This window comes from Phlebotomus papatasi, chromosome 3 (assembly GCF_024763615.1).
Source record: "Phlebotomus papatasi isolate M1 chromosome 3, Ppap_2.1, whole genome shotgun sequence".
Classification (NCBI taxonomy): Eukaryota; Metazoa; Arthropoda; class Insecta; order Diptera; family Psychodidae; genus Phlebotomus; species Phlebotomus papatasi.
The window spans coordinates 58621174-58639941 of NC_077224.1; the positions used below are offsets into that span (position 1 = coordinate 58621174).

At 34.5% G+C, this 18768-nt stretch overlaps 2 protein-coding genes across 2 annotated transcripts; one reads left to right on the forward strand and one right to left on the reverse strand.

Moving 5' to 3' along the window:
• Nucleotides 1–218: 218 nt before the first annotated feature.
• Nucleotides 219–15372, reverse strand: LOC129807017 (zinc finger-containing ubiquitin peptidase 1-like). Its single transcript, XM_055855962.1, has 6 exons — nt 15306–15372; nt 11602–11897; nt 10272–11505; nt 9861–10209; nt 576–787; nt 219–458 (listed from the first exon to the last, which is right to left on the reverse strand). The coding sequence occupies exons 2-6, from the start codon at nt 11859–11861 to the stop codon at nt 414–416; spliced, it is 2100 nt and encodes a 699-aa protein (XP_055711937.1). The 5' UTR covers nt 11862–11897; nt 15306–15372; the 3' UTR covers nt 219–413.
• Nucleotides 15373–15698: 326 nt separating this feature from the next.
• LOC129807016 (glutaryl-CoA dehydrogenase, mitochondrial) lies at nt 15699–18515 on the forward strand. The gene is made up of 5 exons (XM_055855960.1): nt 15699–15910; nt 16007–16030; nt 16460–17436; nt 17572–17707; nt 18324–18515. The coding sequence occupies exons 1-5, from the start codon at nt 15859–15861 to the stop codon at nt 18386–18388; spliced, it is 1254 nt and encodes a 417-aa protein (XP_055711935.1). The 5' UTR covers nt 15699–15858; the 3' UTR covers nt 18389–18515.
• The last annotated feature ends 253 nt before the right edge of the window (nt 18516–18768 follow it).

The following is an 18768-nucleotide window of genomic DNA, read 5'->3' on the forward strand; positions in this document are numbered from 1 at the left end:
TTTTAATTTCTTAAAGTGTTCTTCTATAATTTCTTCTTTTTTTATATTCATGTAATTAGCACTTGAATTGGACTTTTCATCTTCTTAACATCACTCTTAAACATTTCCAGCTATTCCTCAATTGAATCTTTTGAAGGTTTTTTATCTCAACTTCAATCATTTTGTCAATTGAGATCATTTGAAACTCAAAAGTAAAATATTCTCTGAAAACTATTGAATTTAATGTATTTTTTCTTTAATTTTATTTTATGTCTATTTCTTTTTTTTCTCAAATACTATTTAGTATAACAGTTGATTTTTTTATCTCCAACATATCGTCATATTTTTAAGAATTTCTTTTTTTCTCTAAATAATTGAACTGCATTGTTTTTTTTCTATAAGAATTAAATGAGGATTCTCAATTGGAACTCAAGTCAACGATCTGGTGGTATTCGTATCGAACGCAATACTTTACTGGCCTAAAAGAATATTCAGAGAAAAAAGTTTTGGGATGCTACTTTGTAAAAAAAAATGCATCTACGAGACAGAAGAAGACAAAAGAAAAACTAGAAAAAGATGGAGAAAATGGCTCTTACCTGGTACTGTTCCTTGGTTTCGATTAAACCCATCACAGCGACTATTTGGTATCGTTGAGCCCTCATGGCGGTCGGACCTCGGCGAATCAGTCTCAGGGAATCCTGCGAAGAGCCCAGAGCTGCAACTTCTCGTGGCCCATGACTCGGATCCAGCACCAGGAGAGTCAGTCCTGAGGCTCTCTGCTCAATTCCAATGATGGTTCTCGAATGCCCTGATTGAAAACCATTTTAAATTTTCACTACATCACTGAGAGAAATCCGAAAAAAGTTAAAATAACATTCTGGAAATGTTAATTTTACCCTGCAATATTGATCCAAAATCGGTGTAAATTTTACTCTTTTTAGGTGTATTAAGGGTTAAAGTAACCCTTTTTCATGTTATTTTTACCCTTGAAAAGATGTAAAATTAACATTAAAAAATATTGATATATTTTTACACCTAAAAAGTGTTAAAGTTCTGAGGAAAAAAAGGTTAATCGCACCCTCTTTTCTTGCTCAGTGATAGAACCCAAGAAAACTTTTACATTTCTTCCATTTCTATTCAGAAATGTTGAATAAACCCCGCCCATGAAATATTTAAAACCACGCCCCTCAGTCTTCGTTAAGTAGCTCAGTGAAGTTATTTTGCGATCCAGATTATATTCATAGAGAAAAACTAAGTCACGCCCCCCTGTATAATGACTTCAATTAAATTCATTCTGATGGTTTTTAGAGCAATGCATGGTTTAAATTCATTTATTGTTTTCAGTAGCGGTTAGATTTTGGCATTTTGAATGCCATATTTTTGTCTTTCTATCCTCTGGCCCACCTTTTAGATCAGGAAAATTTCCTGTTATCGAAATTCACATCCCTTTCTTTCTCAAACAATGTGCATATGTCAATCTCACTCTCTCGAACTCTTCTTCTTCTTCTTTTGAACATCACACCAAATTAAATTTAGCTCAACTGAATTTAAAGTATGTAAGAATGAGATATAAATATGCAAAACGATTGAGAAAGAAAGGGATGGTAATTTTGATTTCATAAAATTTTCCCGATCTAAAAGGTGTGCCGCCGGAGACTTCAGTATCGAAATTACGATTTTTGAAGAGTTTAAAAAGCAGTTCCAACCGTTGCTTTTCGGTTATGTATTTTGCCGTAAATCTGCTTAAGTAAACAATGTACTTCAATTTTCCTTTCCAAGCTAAAGTAAAAAAAAAACGAAGCTTATGCTGTTTTTTCGGCATCAAACACGGTATTTTCCATGCAGTAAAAAACTTTAAAAAGAGAAGTTTACGTTACGGTGGAAATGACATAATGAGCCTAAACACAAGTAGATTTTGATTCTCCAATAGTGTCTTGGATAAAAGGTAAATTGAACTTTATTTGCACAAAAAGTCGTTGATGATCGAAGAATTCAAATTCAATTTCGAATTTTCGTACTAAATTTTCAAACAAAGTGGGGAAAATTTATCAAATATCACACTAAAAAGCTGGCAAAAGAGTTACTCAGTGATATTAAGTGATTAAATACTGGGACAAGAACAGTAAACGTCGTTGTCCTGTTTTTTTCCTCACAAAAATATGAAGATCGTCACATTTTGACACTTGAGCACTTCGAAATTCGAACAGGATGTAACTCGTCAGTTAAATCAGCATTTTTCGTAACTTCTTTTTGACAACTTTTCAGGAGACGAAATTTTCAGTTAAGCATTATTTTTCTTAACCCTCTAACGGGTAAGACCGCCTCCAGGAGGTCTTCACAAAAATCACATTTACAGTGACAATAAAGCTTTTATTTATTTAAAAGTGCTATAGGGGAGACTGGGGCACATGTAATCATTTTCGATACATGCGAATTTGAGGTGATTTTCCAAGGACACCGTGATTTTTTGGAAAATATTTCTTAGCTCATGTTTTACCCTTGGGTATAGGCAATTCGTCGAGGGTAATGCGGATGCTGGAAAACAATTGAGTTTTCCATAAAAATTAAATTTGTGTCCCTGTGCATTTTTCTCTTTTCACAAAATACCTGGGGTAGAAGTAACCACTTTCTGGGGAGGAAGTAAACACCTTTTTTCCCACCCTTGAAATTAACTTTGCACCACTTTCGATTATTTTAATTACTTAAGAGATATATAAAGACTGTATATTTTTCAAAAAATCCCGACACTTTTTACAAAGAATAATTAAAATAGCAAAAAAACTAAAAGCATGCATATCAAAGACATTTTTCAATGGATTTTCCCCATATTTTGACATCATGTGACTTTTTATTGAACACAGCGCCACCAATTTTTTTCGTAATCTATGAATTATAGATATTTCGCATGAAGGTCAATTTCCCGCTCTTTTACCTACTCATTTTGTGAAATTGAAATTGCTTGATTACATCTACCCCAAATGCTGTTTTCTGACCAATTATTAATTCTTTTGAAATAATGAGAATCTCAATTTCTCTAGTAAATGCATTAATATAATCCTAAAAGATGTAGGAAAGAACTGGTATTGCTACATTTCGATTATTTTACACAATTTTTAATTTCCAGGTGGAAATCCAAATGATCAAAATAATCGAAATATCAACATTTTCAGGAAAATGATTTTTATTTTTAAAGTATATTAGGATTTTATTGACCAATTTATCTGTGGACATACATCCCCATGGTATCTATGAATGCTTATGGGTTTTATCCTCTGGAGTCTTAAAATTAATGAAAAAAATCACAGTGGTTACAACTACCCCAGATTACTACTGCCCCAGTTCCCCCTAGTATCCTCGGTAATAGTCTTATAAACATCTCTTGAAAGTTTGAACTCATTTTGACTCTTCGTTTTGTTGCTATTCCCAGTTTTGTGTGGCAGATCAGAGAAATAGCAACAAAAAATATTAGTGCAAAAAAACTCATTTCCAATTTCCATAAAAATACCGATTTAAAGTTATCTGACTAAAATAAATTTATTTTTTACTGAAAGATATGTCATTCTACTTTGTATATTTTATTTAAAAAATTAAAAAAAAAAACTAAAAATGTGAATTTTAGAAGCAAAAAGAGTTTCAAAAAATTTTTATATTTTCTCACCTAGCGCCTAAACTAAAAGAGATAATGAAGAATGGATGGTTTTTTCGACTTTATTGGATCACAATTATCCTAGAAAACATTGTTTTAGAACTTTTTTCGCATATTAAAGAAAACACCGTTAAAGGGTTAAAAGTGAGCCCCGAATGCGATACTTTTGAGTCAAAATAATAAAAGTGGCACTAATAAACTGTAAGTTAACTCGAGGAAATCTTTATAAAATGATTTAAAAGCTGAGATATTGAGATATATGTCCGATGAAACACAATAAGATTTTATCGTAACTTCCATCGTTTATAAAGCCGTAATTTCCAATGTATGGAGATTTTGGAAGTTACGACAATTTTCAAAACTACATTTATATCAATTTCAATGACTCTAGTGAAAATAATCGCCTTTATTTGTCAATTAAACTCTTATCCCTGTCCCTAAAAGCTTTTATTTCGAAACATTTATTGAATAAATTTTGTGCGCCACGTCGCTTGTTTTGTTTTGAATTAATGACTGATGGGTAGGGATTTTTTATTACTTTTTTCTCACAAATATTGAATTAAAATGATTTAATATTGCATTATTCGCACTGTCTTTGGGTATTTGGAAGACTTTGTGAAAGTTTTAATGAGCAATATTATATTTTTGCTGCAAATTAAAAGCCACGCAAACGTGCAAAAGAAATTACGGAAAATGTTGATTAGAGAAAATGTATGAAAATTTATTCTGATAAATTTTTCTAAATTAATGGCCCTTACGATAATTTTTGTTTAAAATAATTTTTAATATGCTTATAAAAGTTTCTTTTCCTAAAGTGCGTTTAATAAACAAAATTGCACAGATTCCAAATAATCCCAAAATCGCAAAAATGGAGTTACGACAAATGCTGATTTAACTGACGAACTTCCGCCATATTGTGAAAGTATTAAGAAGTAAGAAAGTCTCTTTTTTGGATCTTCAAATAGATTTTCGATTTTTTCAAGATCTACTTTTGTACGGAAAGAGTGAGTTGAATTTCGAGGGTAAAGAATCGCGTGGAGCCAATTTGTATCCATTTCGACTGTCGAGAACGGTTTTCTCGAGCAATGCTTTATACTCCCAAAATTTGATTCAGAATTAAATTTTTCACGTATTATTTTTTCAACTTTATAGAGTTAAACCATTCTATAGGGCTTACTTCTCAACTGATTTTGTCAAAATTAGGCTTAATTGAAAGGTCTTGCAATTCTCAACACGACTTAATCGGTAGGTATGTTTCAAGACTAGAAGTAAAACGGTGAGAAATATCGACTTAAGGTTTTTAGCTCTTACACTCTGAGAAAAAAAGGTGGTGCTATTAACTCTTTTTGTCCATAACTTTAACACTTTTTAGGTGTAAAAATATATCAACATTTTTTATTGTTAATTTTACACATTTTTAAGTGTAAAATTAACATGAAAAAGGATAACTTTAACCCATAATACAAAAAAAGCATTATAGTTACACCTAAAAAGCATAATATTTACACCGATTTCGGATCAATAATGCAAGGTGAAATTAGTATTTCCGGAATATTATTTTAACCTTTTCGGATTTCTCTAAATGTACTTACCGATTCAACTCTCAAATTTTGTGCAAAAAATATTTAATAACAGGGAATCCTGCGAAGAGCCCAGAGCTGCAACTTCTCGTGGCCCATGACTCGGATCCAGCACCAGGAGAGTCAGTCCTGAGGCTCTCTGCTCAATTCCAATGATGGTTCTCGAATGCCCTGATTGAAAACCATTTTAAATTTTCACTACATCACTGAGAGAAATCCGAAAAAAGTTAAAATAACATTCTGGAAATGTTAATTTTACCCTGCAATATTGATCCAAAATCGGTGTAAATTTTACTCTTTTTAGGTGTATTAAGGGTTAAAGTAACCCTTTTTCATGTTATTTTTACCCTTGAAAAGATGTAAAATTAACATTAAAAAATATTGATATATTTTTACACCTAAAAAGTGTTAAAGTTCTGAGGAAAAAAAGGTTAATCGCACCCTCTTTTCTTGCTCAGTGATAGAACCCAAGAAAACTTTTACATTTCTTCCATTTCTATTCAGAAATGTTGAATAAACCCCGCCCATGAAATATTTAAAACCACGCCCCTCAGTCTTCGTTAAGTAGCTCAGTGAAGTTATTTTGCGATCCAGATTATATTCATAGAGAAAAACTAAGTCACGCCCCCCTGTATAATGACTTCAATTAAATTCATTCTGATGGTTTTTAGAGCAATGCATGGTTTAAATTCATTTATTGTTTTCAGTAGCGGTTAGATTTTGGCATTTTGAATGCCATATTTTTGTCTTTCTATCCTCTGGCCCACCTTTTAGATCAGGAAAATTTCCTGTTATCGAAATTCACATCCCTTTCTTTCTCAAACAATGTGCATATGTCAATCTCACTCTCTCGAACTCTTCTTCTTCTTCTTTTGAACATCACACCAAATTAAATTTAGCTCAACTGAATTTAAAGTATGTAAGAATGAGATATAAATATGCAAAACGATTGAGAAAGAAAGGGATGGTAATTTTGATTTCATAAAATTTTCCCGATCTAAAAGGTGTGCCGCCGGAGACTTCAGTATCGAAATTACGATTTTTGAAGAGTTTAAAAAGCAGTTCCAACCGTTGCTTTTCGGTTATGTATTTTGCCGTAAATCTGCTTAAGTAAACAATGTACTTCAATTTTCCTTTCCAAGCTAAAGTAAAAAAAAAACGAAGCTTATGCTGTTTTTTCGGCATCAAACACGGTATTTTCCATGCAGTAAAAAACTTTAAAAAGAGAAGTTTACGTTACGGTGGAAATGACATAATGAGCCTAAACACAAGTAGATTTTGATTCTCCAATAGTGTCTTGGATAAAAGGTAAATTGAACTTTATTTGCACAAAAAGTCGTTGATGATCGAAGAATTCAAATTCAATTTCGAATTTTCGTACTAAATTTTCAAACAAAGTGGGGAAAATTTATCAAATATCACACTAAAAAGCTGGCAAAAGAGTTACTCAGTGATATTAAGTGATTAAATACTGGGACAAGAACAGTAAACGTCGTTGTCCTGTTTTTTTCCTCACAAAAATATGAAGATCGTCACATTTTGACACTTGAGCACTTCGAAATTCGAACAGGATGTAACTCGTCAGTTAAATCAGCATTTTTCGTAACTTCTTTTTGACAACTTTTCAGGAGACGAAATTTTCAGTTAAGCATTATTTTTCTTAACCCTCTAACGGGTAAGACCGCCTCCAGGAGGTCTTCACAAAAATCACATTTACAGTGACAATAAAGCTTTTATTTATTTAAAAGTGCTATAGGGGAGACTGGGGCACATGTAATCATTTTCGATACATGCGAATTTGAGGTGATTTTCCAAGGACACCGTGATTTTTTGGAAAATATTTCTTAGCTCATGTTTTACCCTTGGGTATAGGCAATTCGTCGAGGGTAATGCGGATGCTGGAAAACAATTGAGTTTTCCATAAAAATTAAATTTGTGTCCCTGTGCATTTTTCTCTTTTCACAAAATACCTGGGGTAGAAGTAACCACTTTCTGGGGAGGAAGTAAACACCTTTTTTCCCACCCTTGAAATTAACTTTGCACCACTTTCGATTATTTTAATTACTTAAGAGATATATAAAGACTGTATATTTTTCAAAAAATCCCGACACTTTTTACAAAGAATAATTAAAATAGCAAAAAAACTAAAAGCATGCATATCAAAGACATTTTTCAATGGATTTTCCCCATATTTTGACATCATGTGACTTTTTATTGAACACAGCGCCACCAATTTTTTTCGTAATCTATGAATTATAGATATTTCGCATGAAGGTCAATTTCCCGCTCTTTTACCTACTCATTTTGTGAAATTGAAATTGCTTGATTACATCTACCCCAAATGCTGTTTTCTGACCAATTATTAATTCTTTTGAAATAATGAGAATCTCAATTTCTCTAGTAAATGCATTAATATAATCCTAAAAGATGTAGGAAAGAACTGGTATTGCTACATTTCGATTATTTTACACAATTTTTAATTTCCAGGTGGAAATCCAAATGATCAAAATAATCGAAATATCAACATTTTCAGGAAAATGATTTTTATTTTTAAAGTATATTAGGATTTTATTGACCAATTTATCTGTGGACATACATCCCCATGGTATCTATGAATGCTTATGGGTTTTATCCTCTGGAGTCTTAAAATTAATGAAAAAAATCACAGTGGTTACAACTACCCCAGATTACTACTGCCCCAGTTCCCCCTAGTATCCTCGGTAATAGTCTTATAAACATCTCTTGAAAGTTTGAACTCATTTTGACTCTTCGTTTTGTTGCTATTCCCAGTTTTGTGTGGCAGATCAGAGAAATAGCAACAAAAAATATTAGTGCAAAAAAACTCATTTCCAATTTCCATAAAAATACCGATTTAAAGTTATCTGACTAAAATAAATTTATTTTTTACTGAAAGATATGTCATTCTACTTTGTATATTTTATTTAAAAAATTAAAAAAAAAAACTAAAAATGTGAATTTTAGAAGCAAAAAGAGTTTCAAAAAATTTTTATATTTTCTCACCTAGCGCCTAAACTAAAAGAGATAATGAAGAATGGATGGTTTTTTCGACTTTATTGGATCACAATTATCCTAGAAAACATTGTTTTAGAACTTTTTTCGCATATTAAAGAAAACACCGTTAAAGGGTTAAAAGTGAGCCCCGAATGCGATACTTTTGAGTCAAAATAATAAAAGTGGCACTAATAAACTGTAAGTTAACTCGAGGAAATCTTTATAAAATGATTTAAAAGCTGAGATATTGAGATATATGTCCGATGAAACACAATAAGATTTTATCGTAACTTCCATCGTTTATAAAGCCGTAATTTCCAATGTATGGAGATTTTGGAAGTTACGACAATTTTCAAAACTACATTTATATCAATTTCAATGACTCTAGTGAAAATAATCGCCTTTATTTGTCAATTAAACTCTTATCCCTGTCCCTAAAAGCTTTTATTTCGAAACATTTATTGAATAAATTTTGTGCGCCACGTCGCTTGTTTTGTTTTGAATTAATGACTGATGGGTAGGGATTTTTTATTACTTTTTTCTCACAAATATTGAATTAAAATGATTTAATATTGCATTATTCGCACTGTCTTTGGGTATTTGGAAGACTTTGTGAAAGTTTTAATGAGCAATATTATATTTTTGCTGCAAATTAAAAGCCACGCAAACGTGCAAAAGAAATTACGGAAAATGTTGATTAGAGAAAATGTATGAAAATTTATTCTGATAAATTTTTCTAAATTAATGGCCCTTACGATAATTTTTGTTTAAAATAATTTTTAATATGCTTATAAAAGTTTCTTTTCCTAAAGTGCGTTTAATAAACAAAATTGCACAGATTCCAAATAATCCCAAAATCGCAAAAATGGAGTTACGACAAATGCTGATTTAACTGACGAACTTCCGCCATATTGTGAAAGTATTAAGAAGTAAGAAAGTCTCTTTTTTGGATCTTCAAATAGATTTTCGATTTTTTCAAGATCTACTTTTGTACGGAAAGAGTGAGTTGAATTTCGAGGGTAAAGAATCGCGTGGAGCCAATTTGTATCCATTTCGACTGTCGAGAACGGTTTTCTCGAGCAATGCTTTATACTCCCAAAATTTGATTCAGAATTAAATTTTTCACGTATTATTTTTTCAACTTTATAGAGTTAAACCATTCTATAGGGCTTACTTCTCAACTGATTTTGTCAAAATTAGGCTTAATTGAAAGGTCTTGCAATTCTCAACACGACTTAATCGGTAGGTATGTTTCAAGACTAGAAGTAAAACGGTGAGAAATATCGACTTAAGGTTTTTAGCTCTTACACTCTGAGAAAAAAAGGTGGTGCTATTAACTCTTTTTGTCCATAACTTTAACACTTTTTAGGTGTAAAAATATATCAACATTTTTTATTGTTAATTTTACACATTTTTAAGTGTAAAATTAACATGAAAAAGGATAACTTTAACCCATAATACAAAAAAAGCATTATAGTTACACCTAAAAAGCATAATATTTACACCGATTTCGGATCAATAATGCAAGGTGAAATTAGTATTTCCGGAATATTATTTTAACCTTTTCGGATTTCTCTAAATGTACTTACCGATTCAACTCTCAAATTTTGTGCAAAAAATATTTAATAAATGTGTAAACTTACCTTGATGCTGAAGGTAGAGCGGTGGTGTATGTACTCGTGGCTCTTCGAAGTACTTGAGCACCCAATTGAATAATTCGGGATGCCGTCCATCCGACGACGTTGGTCGATGGAAGTCCACAAAGTGGCAATTGATACGCAACCAAGACAACACTGTAAACACCTCCGTGGCCCCAATCCATTTTCTCGTATTCTGCAACTTGCATCCCAGTGATTCTGAGCCCTGCACATCAAATCCCTGATTCCAGGCTGCCTCCACCATTACCTGTAATCGTGAAATGCTAGGCATGGCCGTCCGGGAAGGTCCCTGATTACCCCATGCGGAGTATAAAGCTTCATTGTACGTTGTATTCTGCAAAAGGAAGTAGCTGAAAAAAAAGATGCAAAAAAAAGAAACCTCGGGCGGGGAATTACCTGAAGGAGTGACGAAAGGAGCATTTGAAGATTTCTATAGCCACATCCCCATCCCTTGTCCCCATAGCTCGAAGCATAGTGATCGACAGCTGAACACACGAGTGATTTTATGACGCCCGGAGACGATGATGAGAGCGAAAGAACTCTCGGAGCGACAGATTTCGTACAGGAAGTCCCATCGTCAATCCCATGAGATTCTGCTGCCCTCAATCCCACCTGCCTCTCATAGTAATCCGCTACGCTCATTTCACCAGCATAAACTGCCCTCTGCATCGCTGCGGCCGATTGCTCCCGGAAATTTCCCTGATCATCCATCCCATATTGTGCTCGTAGCATCTCAAATTCCCGCTGTTCCCGCAACTTCTGAGCCTGCTTCTCGAGATCCGACTCCGATGACGGAGCCAAAGGTGTCTTCACAAAGTGACTGTCAATGTGAACTTCCATCTCTTGTGTTTTCATATTTTCCAGGCTCATACTGCAGATGGGACAGAGATTTTCAGAATGACCATTACTTACGCCCTCCTTGGAGCCACAAGTCCCATTGGGATCAATCTTCCCAGGCGACAGGATATCCCTGTGCTCAATGTTGACATGAAGCTCAAGGTCAGACACCGATTGGAAGCTCCTGACGCATATTGGGCACTGCAGAGCACTCTGAGTGCTGCAATCAGTTCCACTGGAAGCTCCAGCCACGGCACTATTGACCGACGGACTGAGCGGATCGAAATGGGAGCGATTTATGTGCTCCTCCAGCACCGTGGAATTGTCTGAGGTGTAGGGACATAGAGGGCACTGCAGTGGACTGGCTTTGGTTGTGGCTGGAGTATGAGTTTTGAGCTTAAGACCAAGCTGAGATCTCAATGGAGATCCTTGGCCACCACCATTGGTCACATCGAGCCCATTGACCGCCTCTTTGGGCGCAACAGCACAAGCCCCATCTTCACTATCACAGTTCTTCCCTTTTCCACTCCCACCCTTCTCCCCAGAACTCCCCTTTGGCATAGCTCCATTCCCAGAATTCCTATTGTTATTCGTACCATTAGTCATATGATTCACCAGACCAGATTTTACAGAATTATTCCCTGAGGAACTGTAATTGCCAATGTGTCCACCATTTGACCATCGATTGGAGCCACCTGAAGTACTCCCAGACAGTCCATTTGTCGGAAGTTCAGCTGTTATCGACGGTGACAATCCCCGGCATTCAGACATAGAATCCGAATCCCCGTCGACACTGAAAAAGGAACTGTAGCAGCAATTTCTGGTGAAATCCCCCCGACAGAAACAAAAAAAAAACAACTGAGACATTTGGGAGGTTTCTAATCCTCACCTTGGACTCTGGTCATCAATGAAGCTCATGAGTTCATTTTCAGGAGTGAGGTAGTCCAGATGAGCCTGATTGACGTGTAGCAGCAATTCAGCTGCTGCAACACCACTCAGACCACAGAAAGGACACTGAGCACTGCCCTCCACGTGGCATGTTCTCGTGTGCTCCCTCATAACATCATCCGACAGTCCGCACATGCCGCAAATCTCACAGGAGTGCTCTTGCTGGGGATACAGCCCACGAGCCCCCTCCTTGTCTGTCATTCTTGCAGCAGCTCAAACTGCCGGTGAGGCCTTGAGCTAGATGTGGGGACCCCAAAGAAGAGAGCAAAAGGCATTGTCAGCAAAAAAATAAGAGCCTTGTTGCTAATGCTTCATATTTTCATGAAATTTAAACAATTGTGAAGAATACACTGAAAATCTCCGAATAGACCCAACGTCCTAATCTACTAGAGTAAGTGTGCCAAATTTCGGCCAGCTTCTAATTTCGGCCACTTTGAGTGTAATATCGGCCAAGCATACAAATTAATTAAAATTATGTAGGCAATTTTCGAATAATCATGACTTCATTTTGCTTTTGAATATTTATTCATTTTAGGATGTATTAACACAAAGACCGTTAAATTTTAGGTATAATTTGAATTTATATTGTGTTGTAAAAATTCAGTTTGGAAACAGTCTTAGGGCCCAAATAGACCCAGGCTGATCCTCGAGAATATTTAGCCTGTAAAATTTGACAGTAAAGATTTATCCCAAACTGTCATTCACTGAGGGCTTAGGAACATCTATTAGAAGCCCTCTGCACAAATTTCCTTTACCTAATCCTTTACCACCGCATTTTACAGGCTAAATATTCTCGAGGATCAGCTTAAGTCTATTTAGGGCTTTACAAAAAATGTGACAGATCACTTATGCTTCTAGCAGTCTTGTGATTTGTGGTGAAATGCAGAGGGTTTTCCTTCGATGTTTTTCATTAAAATTGATTAGTTTTCATTGAAGATTGTTTCTGCTTATATTAAAAGTGAATCAACCTTTAAATTTCAGGTAAAATTTCTTAGCTGGGTTCTGTATTTCGCGTAAAAACGTTGATACTGTAAGGCCACCTCTCCGGAGAGGTAATGTTGCTTATTCCGGCAACATCTTTTGCTTTCCTAAATTTCTTATTCATTTTATGTTTTTTTTTTCAATTTCTGAGTTCTACAATGTCCAGAGAAAAAAACCATCGCTTCTATTAAAAAGATGATGTAAGGCTTTGGAAGAGTTCAGGAAGGGCAAAATTGCTAAGGGAATTTGCGCGTAAATTTGAGATGTTACTCTTCAGGTCTTCAGGACAAATTACACGGAAGATCTCAGGGCTTGTAGGTCATATAAATGTATTAAACTAAATATTAAATTCGTTCCGTTTGACGTTTTGAAATTTTCAATCCGTTGCTTCACAAAAGGTGGTCACAAACAAGGTGGCCGGTATTTCATTCAAAGTGGCCGGAATACTACCCAAAGTAATGTCCACATATTTACTATTTTTTCAATATTTTAGGAACTGATTTAAAGAAAACAAAGATAATAAACTAGTTTTCAAGGTTCCACACAACCCTCCCGAAAAGGAAAAAACAAGAAATATCAATGTGTATTAAAAATATTGCATTTCAAACTTAGGACTTTAGTGCTTATTTGCAACTATGCCGAAATTTGACACACTTACCCTATATCTTATTTTTCAATGCTTAGATTTAAATACAAGTTTTAAAATAGAAACTATTACAGAATAACTTAAATTATGATTTATTAAATAATCATTCAAATATGAAAAATAATAAAAATTAAAATAAATATAACAAGAATATAATTCTAGTTTACCAAAAAATCTTGCGGTTTACTTGTGTTGGTTTCAGTTTTAATCGAGACAAATCTAGATTTTTTAAATACTTCTTTGACTGCTAAAAATATTTTCAGCGTAATTATTCTTGGAAAAATGCATAGATAGGTAGATACAATCCAAATGGTGTTTTTAAAATTTTGTTTATTGTAATTAAAATTTCAAATTTAGGAAATATTTTTGACTATTTTGTCTGTAAAAGGACAAAAATTTCTTTTATTTAACTAGAAAGAGCTAAAAATTTATTAAAGTATTTATTTTTCTCTGCCAAATCTGAATATTTTATTTTATTGCTTTCGCTTAGTATTTTATTATTGTTGACTGCTAAACACTTAGAAGCCTTATGCCCAACGCACAATAACTTTTGTTTATAAAAATGTTTTCAAAATGTCCTATGAGAGTAAGGGAGATGACTATATCTAAGTTTCATTCACTCCATTCACTCTCACTGAAATATCAAAATCACCTTTACAAAACAAAAGTTATTGTGTGCTGGGCATTATGCCCAGAGTACAATACATAACAGTTGTTTGTAAACATGTTTGTAAAATTTCTTATGAGAGTAAACGAAATAACTAGATCTATGTTTCATTCACTCTCATAGAAAAGTCAAAAACAAATTTACAAAACACATATTTAGCAAAAACAAACTTAAAACAACAGTTTTATTTTTAGCTTTTTGTTTCGCTGGGCTATTACATGTTTTGAAAAAATGTGAACCTTTATAAAAGAAGTTGAGTGCCAAATAGTCTCAAACTCAAATTTAGTGAATATTTAGCATGTAAAATTTAGCGGAAAAGGATCCGACCATACTATCCTAATTCTACACTCACAGCTGAAGGCTGAAACGAGGAAAAACTTCAGTTGTATCACAAATTAGCATTATTAAAGTGCTTTTTATATTATTCTAGTTCTTTACAAGAACTTGAAGAAATAAGAAAAGTGTAAGGACTTTTTACAATAATAGAATTACTCCGAGAGATATGTTGTTTCTGAGACCGAGATCTACAACTTTTGAAAATTTGGTGGTCGTCCGATGTTCGGGTAACGAGATATTGACATTTTTCGAAAAAACATTACACGGGCAGCATAGGAACTCGATTCTTGACATCTCTTTCTTGATTTCCTGGTGGACATGTCCTCTTTTCCAATATAATAGGGTGGGGGGGTAACTCATATAAGCAATCAAAGTTGCTCGAGTCCACGGGTACCCGAAATTTTATACGGGTTTCCCGAGGATTTCCTGAATTCTCTGGGTTCCCCTTAAGTTCCCTGTCCATTGGTTTAAATTCCCCGAAATGGGTTACCCCTTGACTTTAACATTTTCTTAGCGCTAAATTAGTCTGAGCCTATTTGGGCCTTTAGAAGACTTTACCCGTAAACGTGGACAGAAATAGTACTCGGTATACAGCAAGGGATAACTTTCGCGAAGCGTTTCTCAAACATTGACAAGGATTTTTCAATATGTGTTACGCTTTGGTATACAAAGTCAAATTTAAAAATTTGATATCAAATTTAATTTCTAATACCCTTCCAATGTACGAGTAATAATGTTAAATTTTTATAGGGGGTTATTGAGAATGTAAACAGAATATCTGAAAACTAATTGGGATTATAAATATAATTTCAGATTAACTAACTAAATGATCTGTTAAAATTCATATAATTTTGTTTTCACTCAATCTGTAAATTGTTTTATAAATTTTACAAAGTAATAATTCTTCAATAATTTAATGCAAAATGTCCTGAAACTTTCACTGAAATATCCATGAAATTTTGAAGGTTTTGGAACTCAAATCTCATGCTCAAAATACATCACATTTCACACTTACCTAATTTGTCCTGTTCTGCCCTGTTCTCCCAAATCTTCCTCCTCCAGCTTCATTAATTATTTCCATACACTTTCCATCACTCACAGATCCTTTTGCACAATTCACTAATGCAGGATTTTGCAGATTCAATCACTTTCGCGTGTTAATCGATAAATTCTTTTTGAGGAAATGCCTTTTTTTTTCAACTGGCAATTCACGCAACAGAAAACATCACACAATTGCTAAGATTTTGCACAAAATCACTCGCGCACTTCACGGACACCTGCCCAGGAGTATTTTGCGGGTGCTGATGGCAAAAAGGAAGAAATTCAGGAGATTTTACTAGGGTTTTTCAATCAAAATCCGCGGAGGCGAAATCACACACTGCCCCAAAACATGACAGGCGTCAGCTGGTATTGACAACCGAGTGAAGTTGGCGCAGTTTTCTAGCAGTTTTTTTTTTGTTTCCATCGGCGTGGAGTTTGATTTTTTCCAAGTAGTTTTCCAAAGTGTTTTTCTCCTTCAATTTGTAGGTGATTTTCCTTCTGTATATCAGTGTTTAGTAGCCAAAGCCATGGCCTTTCTCAGAAGATTCACTGCCGTAGCCCACAAGACTTTCTTCAGAGGTATTTTTACTGCGGAAAATATGTTTCTTCTGTCCGGGAAGGTTCAGTGAAATAATTCATTTTTCTCTTATTTTCCATGAATTCTCCGGTCAAAAGGCTTTTCATCCGCCGGAAGTAGAGGTAAGTGGAGGATCTGATCCATAGTATTCACATTAATTGAATTGCGTATTGCATTGATGGCATATTTCGCGGAGCGTGTGACGCACTGATAAGATAAGAATGGGATGAGGGGCTTGTTCAATCAATGAATTGCTGTTGCTATTCAAGAGATTACCATGATTGCTGGCTGGACTACTAAATTGCCGAGGATTCATAAAGCTATTAGCTAATAATTATTAAGATTTTTGTTATTGATAAAAGTTCTGAACTGTAATCATTGATTTGCATGAACAAAAACGAAATCTAATAATTATTTGAAAGTATTATTCTAAATAAATATTAAACAATCTATCATATCTATTGAGTTCATTTACGATTAATGTCTATTTAAACTATTCACATTTGAGGAAAAAGGCGATTAAATAAATATCAACAAATCACCATTTTTAGTTGCTTTCAACTGGGAAGATCCTCTAAATCTCGAGTCCCAGTTTACTGATGATGAAATTGCCATTAGAGATTCGTTTAGGGCGTACTGCCAAGAGAGTCTAATGCCTAGAATAGTCCTAGCGAATCGCAATGAAGTATTCCATCGGGAAATTTTAGAGGAGATTGGAAAACTAGGAGCTCTGGGATGCACAATAAAGGGTTACGGATGTGCAGGAGTGTCCAATGTTGCCTATGGTCTTCTGGCGAGAGAAATTGAACGTGTAGACTCTGCCTACAGATCTGCACTCAGTGTCCAGAGTTCTCTGGTAATGGGAGCCATTTATGATTATGGAACCGATCAGCAGAAGGAAAAGTACCTTCCAAAAATGGCTCGTGGAGAGTTAATTGGTGCTTTTGGGCTCACAGAACCAAATCATGGAAGTGATCCTGGTAGCTTAGAGACTCGTGCAAAATTCGATAGTGCCTCAAAAACTTATGTACTCTCCGGAAGCAAAACCTGGATCACAAATTCCCCAATCTCAGATGTGTTTATCGTTTGGGCGAAATGCGATGATGGGAAGATTCGAGGATTCATTGTTGATCGATCAGAGAGTTCCAAAGGACTCGATACTCCCAAGATTGAGGGAAAATTCTCACTGAGAGCTTCTACAACTGGCATGATTCTAATGGATGATGTTCGTGTTCCTGAGGAAAATCTTCTGCCGAAAGTTGAAGGGCTCAAAGGACCTTTTGGCTGTCTCAATAATGCTCGATATGGAATTGCTTGGGGTGCTCTTGGAGCTGCAGAATCGTGTCTTCACATCGCTCGTCAGTACACTTTGGACAGAAAACAGTTTGGACGCCCAATAGCTGCAAATCAAATCATCCAGCTCAAACTTGCAAATATGATCACGGATATATCCTTGGGTTTGCAAGCTTGTCTACAAGTTGGACGGCTTAAGGACCAAAAGAAACACACTCCCGAAATGATTTCACTGGTAATGATAGATTAATTAAATTGAATCTTTTTAGGAAATCCCAGTTTCGAATTAGAAATGTCACAATTTTGCAAAAACTGCTAGAATGCGTATTTGTTAGGTTTCTTATTGGATTTTTATTCAATCCTACTTTAGATCAAGAGGAATAATGCCGGAAAAGCGCTGGAAATTGCACGTGTTGCCAGGGACATGCTTGGAGGGAATGGAATAGCTGATGAGTATCATATAATTCGACATGCAATGAATCTAGAAGCAGTTAATACATATGAGGGTAAATTTTAATTCTAATGGTTCCGGTAGCATTTTGATCAGGAAAATTTCATGATATCAAATGACTCCGGCACATCTTTTAGATCAGGATGATTTCATAAAGTCAAAATTCCATTCACATCCTTTTTCTTTCTTAAAAACTTTTCGTTCGTATCCGTATGTCTATTCCACTCTTTCGCACTCTTCTTCATTTTTTGAAAGTCACACCAAATTTAATTTAGTTCAGTCCAATTTTGAGACCGACTTTTTAGGTATCATGTTTAAAAGACGAAGAAGAGACCGAAAGAATGGGATAGACTTATGCAAATCTTTTGAGAAAGAAAGGCACTCGAATTTCGGTTTCATGAAAAACTAGACTGAGCTAAAAGGTGTGGCGAAGACATTACATCTCTTTTTTTCTCAAATTTTTTGTATATGCCTGTCCCATTTTTTGACAGTCTTCTTTTGAACATTACAATTCAATTTAAATCAATCGAATTTTGAGTGTGGAAGAATGAGACAGAAATATACAATTGTTTGGGAAAAAGGGAATGTAAATTTCGATTCCGTTAAATTTTCTGATCTAAAATCTTAAAGAATGTGTATTTGGGATACTTAAAAAAATCCTTTTTTTTCAGGAACTCATGATATTCATGCGCTCATTCTTGGCAGAGCCATCACTTCAATTGCTTCTTTTTCCTAAATAGAGGAGATATTCTACAAAAAAAAAACACTCACATGAAGGTGCAATCCGAATCATCCCTGAAAGTTATTAGAGATTTGTAGACACTTTCGCAAAGTTTTAAATATATTTCTATTTTTGTTTTAAATTTGCTTCTCTATTTATTTTTTCTTTTATATCCACTGCGAATTCCACTTAAAGCAACTTAAACTCAAAAATTGCGTTTTAAAAAAAGGTATCATTTCTACACGCATAATGGTGGAAAAATCAGAATTCTGTCATTAATGAAATTTGTTGAGAAAATCCCATTGTGTAAAAGCTTCGAAGTGTTAAACTGGCTAAACTTGTACGTGAGTGAAGCTTCAGTATCGGGAGTAATTTGCTTAGTTCCTCCAAAGCAA

Coding starts and splice junctions, on each gene's coding strand:
- LOC129807017 (XM_055855962.1), bottom strand. CDS start 11,861: ATGACAGACAAGGAGGGGGCTCGTGGGCTGTATCCCCAGCAAGAGCAC. Junction 11,506..11,601: donor ATTGATGACCAGAGTCCAAG/GTGAGGATTAGA, acceptor TTCCTTTTTCAG/TGTCGACGGGGATTCGGATT. Junction 788..9,860: donor GCTCTACCTTCAGCATCAAG/GTAAGTTTACAC, acceptor GTTTTCAATCAG/GGCATTCGAGAACCATCATT.
- LOC129807016 (XM_055855960.1), top strand. CDS start 15,859: ATGGCCTTTCTCAGAAGATTCACTGCCGTAGCCCACAAGACTTTCTTC. Junction 16,031..16,459: donor TTCATCCGCCGGAAGTAGAG/GTAAGTGGAGGA, acceptor CACCATTTTTAG/TTGCTTTCAACTGGGAAGAT. Junction 17,708..18,323: donor AGCAGTTAATACATATGAGG/GTAAATTTTAAT, acceptor CTTTTTTTTCAG/GAACTCATGATATTCATGCG.